The 8,363-nt window shown below is 41.7% G+C and overlaps 1 protein-coding gene across 1 annotated transcript; it reads right to left on the minus strand.

Moving 5' to 3' along the window:
• Nucleotides 1–3,410: 3,410 nt before the first annotated feature.
• On the minus strand, nt 3,411–8,049 carry tnfsf13b (TNF superfamily member 13b). The gene is made up of 6 exons (XM_080478119.1): nt 7,404–8,049; nt 7,054–7,168; nt 5,861–5,917; nt 4,761–4,885; nt 4,344–4,494; nt 3,411–3,869 (listed from the first exon to the last, which is right to left on the minus strand). The coding sequence occupies exons 1-6, from the start codon at nt 7,623–7,625 to the stop codon at nt 3,757–3,759; spliced, it is 783 nt and encodes a 260-aa protein (XP_080334245.1). The 5' UTR covers nt 7,626–8,049; the 3' UTR covers nt 3,411–3,756.
• Between the last annotated feature and the right edge of the window lie 314 nt (nt 8,050–8,363).

An 8,363-nucleotide genomic window follows, 5' to 3' on the forward strand; every position in this document is an offset into this window, starting at 1 on the left:
CATGGAATGATGATGGACGCAAAGAAGAACATTGTCTTCATATTTTAAGATCAAAAGTTACAATTTTTGGAAACACTTAGTAGATGAATGTTATCAGCATTATAGTGGTTATCACCCCTCACATTATGGTGAGCTCCAGATCATATAGGGTTTTTTTTATTTTTATTACCAGAGGTTTCATCATGTGAGCACTACAGTTTGCTCCCGCTATCCTAAAGCATGTACTTGAAGACCCAGAAAGGTAGTTCCACCACTGCACTGAGATCAGTAATACTGTTCACTCTCGTTCCTTGTTGAGGGTTTGGATGCTGCATGATTTCTTGAGGCAACACGCAGCCTCAATTGCTCGCTTCTCTGTCGCGACAGTTAGAAAAAAAGATCCTGCTGTGCAGAGATGTTGTAGACCGTGTTTTATGCAGCCAATGCATTTTGAATTCAGAAACTCGATTTAATTAGTTTGATTTCAAAGTATATATTTTCTTGCGTGTGTGATGTTCACTTTCACACAATGTGAAAGTAAAAGTTACCGTTTGAAATTGAAATTCATCTTCAGTTTTCAATGTTCAGTTTCACTGTTATTGGGCCAACATTTGTGTCACCAAGGAGAAGCATTCAACGAAAACAATATGGCAAGAGAGTGGCTGCGTGATAGTACCATCAGGTCTTTGTCTTTTCCTTCAAAAAGAAATCCAATGAAGCAATGAAGCTGCTCTTTTCAGAGGCCGCCATGGTCTGCCACACCTCTGTTACTCCAACCATCTCCATGTCCTCATTCACTACATCATGAATCGTCTGTGAGGTCTTCGTTTCTGCCCCCCTCCTGTCCAGCAGCTCCATCTCCAACATGCTTTGCACAATAGATCCACTATCTCTCCTCGGCACATGTGCAGACCATCTCAGCTTGGCCTCCGTACGTTTATCTTTGAAACGCTCGCTGCGGATTTACAGTCACCAGGCGGACATTAAAAAGCGATCACTCCAGCAGTGTCTTCTGGGAAAAAAAGAAAAGAAAAAAGAAAGAAACACTTTATTTAAAAGATGCTTCCAAAGGCAGCTTTCTTTTAAAAGGTGTTCTATTAATACAACTTGGAGTACTTGCAAGGTGTCCAAGAGTGTGTGAACTCGACACTTTGCCAGCATGTGTACACAGCGGGTCTCATTTCCTGATTCTCCGGTCAGACGCTGGTTTCTCTTTTGAGGGTCGATCTCACAATGACATCAGCTTCCGCCAACAGACAAGCGGTCACCATGGCACCACACAAAGACATTTTTGGCTCGTCGGGAGGGGGAGACTCATGCTTGACACATTTATAGCAGAGGTCTGTGCTCCACTCCCCTCTTCTCTTACACCCTCCTTCGTTTAGTCAATTGCTGTTTGCCCGGCCGCCTGCTCTGTTTACCAGCTCATCAAAGGCCATCTCTGACTTCTATAGCTGTGCCCCCAACACCCCCACCCCCACCCTCACCCCCGTGTCTGCCTCACTATCCCCACTGTCCCTCTGTATTTCTGCTTCATGCTCTGCCTTTACTCTTTTGCTTTCACTCACTCTTCTTCACTTTGTTTACGTCGTTGGCAGATTTCTATTTTAGACTTTCCTCGTCGATGAGCTGCTTTTGATTTCTTTTCTTTTTTCTTTTGTCAAATGGAGCAGTGACTCTGAGGGCAAAATGCCTGGTGAAGGAGTGACCACCCACTGGGCTTTGTCTAACTCTTTGCCCCAGTGGACAGAAGGTCTGTGTGTGTGTGTGTGTGTGTGTGTGTGTGTGTGTGTGTGTGTGTGTGTGTGTGTGTGTGTGTGTGTGTGTGTGTGTGTGTGTGTGTGTGTGTGTGTGTGTGTGTGTGTGTGATGGAAACATAGTAACACAAAAGGACAAGGAAAGTTATAGAATGAAGCAGTGCACTGCAGAGCAATAATAATAATAATAATAATAATAATAATAATAATAATTCTATTGATGTAATTTTAAATATATATTTTGAAAATCCCAATGAGATTTTATGGTGGATTTTGATATCAGAAACAACATGTAAAATGATCTATATTTGATTACCAGCATTAGAGCTGTGTTTTAAAAGGTTAAGCTCTTTAAAATGATCACTTTTGATCAGGTTTTGCTTTGACTGACGAGGAGGAGGCATATTCACCCATTTGTGGTCCATGTATCCCCCCTTTTGCTCAAACATTTTACCTCAAGAAGAGGTTTAAATGTTTTTCTGCGTAGTGATTAAAGGAACTTCACCAGTTTTTCTTAAAGTGTGGGGCAGTAATTTGCTGGGTGGCGCCAGAGAGCTTTAGAAGAAATGGGGGCCGGATAGATGCCTTTTCTCTGCATTGTTTCTCTTTGTCATCTTTAATATGTTATCATTACAATCCCTGCACAATAGGATTGAACAAAAAACGTTGTAATAAATGTTCCAGTCGAGAAAATAATGCCGCAACTCTCATTCATTGACAATGTATACAACGTGTAACTTTCCTAAACATCACAAGACAAATGTCTGACAGCAGCATGTGTATATGCTGTTGTTACATTAAATTACCAGATACAAGAAATGAGTAACCTATCGTTTACCTTATATGTGATATTCAGGATTATTTCTTATAAAATGAACATCAATGTCATGCTGCCTCATGGCCACTATGCAAAGGAAAAAGATGCAAACGTCTCACAGAAAGAATCCGAACCCCCAAAAATGATCCCGAGTTTTTGACTCCATAGATAAAATAGCATTTATAAGACAACTAGAATAATATGGGGTTTTTTGGAAATGTCTTTGCCAAAATGCAGACAGTCTGTTTCTTTTTTTCCTCCAGAGTTTTCAGGTGTGACAAATCCATTGATCATCTTTAAAAGTACAGACATCATTTGGTTACAGTTTTGCCTCGAGCTAAAAATAGGCACTGCTGCCCCCCCCCCCCCCCCCCCTCAACCTGAGCTCCTGAGCTCAATTTCTTTCTCTGCTTTTGTCTTTCTTTCTTGTGGTGTACAAACAACAACAAACTGCACTCAGTTCCTCCTGTGTGAGAACTGTCCCGACAATGCAACTGCATTTTCACACCAGTGATGCAGTCATATGATAAATTATATAAGCAAGAACATAAAAGGCTAGAGTCTGGACTTGAGACCCTTTCTGTGTGGAGTTTGCATGTTCACCCACTGGATGTACAGTCTAAAAACATACATTTGAGACGACTTGGTGACTCTAACTTGTGTGAACGTGAGTGTGAGTATGTATCTTGCCCCTGTCCCTGTGTGGGACCAGTCCATGTTGTACCCCACTGTCACTCATAGTCAGCGCCTCTGAGCTGGATAAAGCAGTATAGAAGACAAATGAATGGATGAATCTATATATATAATCATGCAGACTGATGGGGTGATAGAAGAAAAGATTCCCATATTATCAGAAAGACCTTGAAATGTTTGTTTATTCGAAAAAAAACAACAAAGAAAACAACACTTTACTCTGACTGTTTTCACAACAATAATACATCTGGATGTGTGATAGAAATGAGCATACAATACTAAACAGCGAAGCTTTTATCTTGATTGATATTTTTCCACTCTGTCTGCTCAGGCACAACAAGTGTTGAGTCACACAGCTTGTTATTCAGCTGGTGAAGAAAAGGCTGTCTCCTCAATTTTATTTTTCAGCTGAAAGTCATGAAAAGGTCACCGTAGCTGTGTCGCCTCACGCCCTCCCCTCAGACGATGCCACACGCGAACCTTGGTTTTTCGTTTTGATGAGATACACGTTTAACCCAGTTTGATGGCACCCAGAAAGGTGGAGTCTCCATCCAGGGAGAGACTCGCTGAGGGCCTGGGGATCAGAAGTTCCAAGTAGTCCCCAATGTCCAGCTTCACAATACCTGCAGGATTTTAAAGCTCACTTCAGATTGTGACCTGGCATTTCATTTGACATTTTCGTTCTTTTCCCCTTCAGACAAAACACTGATCGCCCACTGTTGTCAAACCACACAAACCCATGCAGGAGCACGCAAACACACCCGTGTTTCTTTCATGTATTCGAAACACACGGTGTTTATTTGCATGCATTCTCTGTAGTTTTAGTCCTAACCATTAATACCACTTGTCTTCGCCTGAAACTTCAATTGAGATAAATAATGACTTTTCTAATGGGGCCTTTAGTCCTACAACAAGTTCCCATAATGTGAGTGTGTCAACAGATTCAGGTCGCTACCACAGTAATGAATATAGAGCCACGCACACACACTCTCATGCATACGCACACCTAATAGCCTGGAAGTAGAGGAAGACAAACAACTCGACCTTTCTAAAAGCCATTGTTAAATGGGTGAACATGACCAATAACGCAGCCTCACCTCCTGTGTAGCAGGTGTTGTAAGGGTTGTCAGGGTTCATCGTCTGAATGCAGCGGAACAGAAACACAAACGAATGCTCGTCTCCCACAACGTTCCTCTTCCACCGGATCACCACATGGCCCATCGCAAATGTGGTATCTCTGTAGTAGACCTGTAGACGTATACGGATTAGTGAATTACCACATGAAGCAAAGTACCGGCCTGGATTGTACAACATTTGCTACCTCATGTATTAATGCATGCATCAAATGCATTACTTCTTTATCTGACCTTCACTGAAGGTCTTTTAGTCTACTGCATGATTAAATTGAGCACACCCTTTTTCCAACCAGATTTGCAACCAGACTTGCAGCACCACCCTGTGGAATGAGAATGAAATGAAAAAAAAATAAAAAATAGAAAAAAAACACAACCAACCTGACTGTACACAAAGTAGTAGCCCTCCTCTCTGACCAACATGCGGTCGTTTTCTGCCTCAAGGGCAGATCCTCTCTTCAGGCCGGCCTGCCAAGGCAGACCTGTGTAGATTTCTGAAGAAATTTCTGATCCAAAATATAACACATTAGAAATAAATACCACTTACAGTGTATTGCTAATGCAAATGTAAGACAATATTTGCAACTTAAACTCAACTGATTGTAAACAGAAGTATGATTATTGTAAAATGGCAAAGAAAAATAACTCAAAACACAAAAAATAAAGACCTTTATGAGTGGTACAACATTTGTTTGTTTTAATCCAGTGCCTGTTTATTTTCTTCTTACATAGGGCCATATTTGACAGAAACATGCATTTGTAGGATGAACAGCAGGTCTGATTATGTGGGTTACACTCATGAAAATCTACGGTGTTAACGCCAACGACCGGGTGCCTGATTGGCACCTTTCAAAAAAGATATATCAGGGTGGAATTCTAAAAGCAGTGGTCATCCCATACAGGTTGAGTCTTGGACTGAACACTATAATCAAAGATGACAATGCCAGACCCCATAGAGCGGAGTTCCTCTGAGACTGCTGCCAGAATTTAAATGAGAGGGAGATGAAGTGACCTGCCATGCAGTACCTATCCTCAACCCCATTGGGATCGTGTGGGATCAGCTCGGTTGTGCTGTTGCACAACCATGTGTCCGGGTTGTGATAAATGCTTTTTTACAGAACATGATCCCACAACAGTGTGTGAGCAGGCTGGAGACCACCTTGAATAAAGAGGGAGTTATGTGTGCTTCCATACACTGAGGAGTCCTCAGTATGAAAGATTAAGTTATGTCCGGTTTCTTCAGATTTAAATCATCAGTCCACCATGTGACAACACAGTTAATGTAAGCTCAAAAAGCAAGATGAGCTGTTTGGCATCAGCAGAGAATCTTTGGCACATTTTACATGGCTGGAACTAAAATGCTTCCCCTGACTGCTCATGACACACATGAATTTGTCATATAAATGTGGTACCAGTTAAAAGAGAAATAAAAAAAAAAAGAAGACACCAAAGTATAACAGGCTTAGTCGGGAATACTTTACCTTTAGTGAAGGTTTTTCTACTGTTGTTTGGCAACAACTGCAGGCAAGGCTGAGAAACTGTGAAAACAAAAAAAGTTTTTAATATCTGGACGGCTTCAGAATATGGTGCATGTGTTTCCTCTGCTTCTTCCTCTTTCATTGGAACAAATGATCACAATCATTGTAAGAGTATTACACTGAACTCATGGACTTTTCTTTATTGTAAAAGAGCAACTGTAACAGGAATATGTGTTATTCAATTGTGGCATTTTCAGTATGTCAATTAATCCAATGTGAGTGTGTATGATGTCCAACAGTCACAGCTCTGGTAGACACATTAAAAAGCATGTTAAGAGCAGAAGACGGGAGCACATTACACCTGCTTTAAAGTCACTGTATTGGCTCCCCGTGTATTTCAGGGTTGATTTTAAGATTTTATTATTAGTTTTTAAACGTATTAAGGGTCTTGGGCCTTCTTATATTTCTTACCTGCTTTTACAATATGAGCCCTCGCGGCCCCTGAGGTCCTCTGGCACCGGCATGTTATAGGTTCCTGGTGTCAGGACCAGGAAATATGGTGAGGGCTCGTTCTGTCACTATGGCCCACATTTGTGGAACAGTCTGCCGGGGGGCCTCAGGGCCAAGCAGACTGTTGGTGTTTTTAAAAGCAGGCTTAAAAAAGTGGGTTTTGAGCCTGCTTTTAAAAAAACTTACTTTTTCTTTATCTTTCTTTTTTTCTAATGTAGTCAGTGTTTTAGCTTAAAAAAAATTTTCAATATCATTTATCAAGTCATTTTATAAGCTCCTATTTATTTTTTAATTAGTTGATTATTTTACTTACTTTTTATTTTTGTTATCTTCCTGATGTAGCCAATGTTTTAGCTCAATTTTTTTTTTAAATTTTCATTTACTGATTCATGTTATAAGCTCTTATTTATTTTACCCCAGTGTCTCCTTGAGTTGAGTCTGGTCTGCCGGTGGGGACCGTTCTGGCCACAGCAGTGTGTGTGTGTGTGTGTGTGTGTGTGTGTGTGTATATGTGCTCATGCGGTCGTGTGCATGCGTATGTGTGTGTTTTTATTTTTATAGTATGTGAAGCACTTTGTGCTACACACTTGTATGAAAAGTGCTATATAAATAAAGTTTGATTTGATTTGAAGAGATACACATAACCACATTTTGCATATCACACTTGAGTGTACATTTTGTTTTACCTACGGTCTCTGCTCCCAGCACCATTCTCTTCCTCCTAACTGAGGTGACGCCATGTCTTGACTCCGATTGTTGCAGGTACTCCTGGCTGTTCCTCCTGCTACTGATATTCTCACCCTACATGAACACACACACACACACACACACACACACACACACACACACACACACACACACACACACACACACACACACACACACACACACACACACACACACACACACACACACACACACACACACACACACACACACACACACACACACACACACACACACACACACGTTGCGTTCACAGTGTCATGCAAATGCAACCTTTCTTGTGGTGTCTTGACAGTGAGTGGCCACTCACCTGACCCCTGTGGCTGGCTCCTTGACCCTCTTCTTTCCTGCGACACACCTCTGACTTCAGCCCCTCCACCTCGGCTCTGAGAACCACCAGTTGATGCAGGGACAGAGCTGAAAGAGAAGATGAGGTGACAGCAGCCAGAGCCAGGAGGAAAACCGGCCAGGACAGCCTTCTTTCGCCCGGCTCCTTTCCAGTCCCAGACGTTTCACTGTCCAGAGCTGCCATTGCAGAGTCCAAACAATCTCTTCTGAGGTCAGACGAGCATCGTGACCAGACGCCTGAGCCGCGAAACCAGCACTCTGGTTGTAAATGTTTCTCTCCTTTCAGCAGGCTTCCTGAAGAATCTCGCACGTTGCCTTCATTTGTGCCTAGAAGCAGGACTGGATTCCTTAACTCTCGTTTTCGTCCCTCGACTGGATTCAGTTTCCCCCTGTGCAACTATGCAGAAGAAATTCTGTACAAAAAAAACAAAATAGCTTCCGCTTGACTGCTCTCAGCTAACCACACTCACTGCTTCCTGTCTGACCTAAGCGGCTCCAACACCAAAATAATGTTCTTTTCTTCCTTCCTGATCTTCTCTTTAAGATGAGAAACAGCCGTGAAGTGCTTTGAAAATGGCAGTGTACCTCAAACTGAAAAGAGGAAGTGCAGAAACTGCTTTGAATGGCGACAAAACAAACTAATTCCCAGAATTAAAAAAGCGAAGTGATGCTGGGCAACTGTCATGACAGACACAAACCAGATAAACAAACTCCATTGTATCAATTTATTGCATGTTACAGAAAATAGAAAGTGAAAATGTGCGCTTACAAAACAAGCCAACATTGTTTTTAAATAGAAAAGAAAGGGAAATAAAGTTAAATCACTCAGACTGATTTACAGTGACTATAGAAATGACTCATTCAGATGTCTGTTCACATGCTCCCGTTGACGTTGGAGTCACAGTGAGCTGTGATAGATGTA

Source organism: Lipophrys pholis, assembly GCF_963383615.2.
Source record: "Lipophrys pholis genome assembly, chromosome: 13".
NCBI classification, from domain to species: domain Eukaryota; kingdom Metazoa; phylum Chordata; class Actinopteri; order Blenniiformes; family Blenniidae; genus Lipophrys; species Lipophrys pholis.

Bases quoted from the DNA above. Each gene is read 5' to 3' on its own strand.
- tnfsf13b (XM_080478119.1), bottom strand. From the start codon at position 7,625: ATGGCAGCTCTGGACAGTGAAACGTCTGGGACTGGAAAGGAGCCGGGC. The intron at 7,169-7,403 runs GTGAGTGGCCAC...GTGTTCATGTAG, and splicing joins GAGCCAGCCACAGGGGTCAG to GGTGAGAATATCAGTAGCAG. The intron at 5,918-7,053 runs GTAAAACAAAAT...TTGTTTTCACAG, and splicing joins GCTGGGAGCAGAGACCGTAG to TTTCTCAGCCTTGCCTGCAG.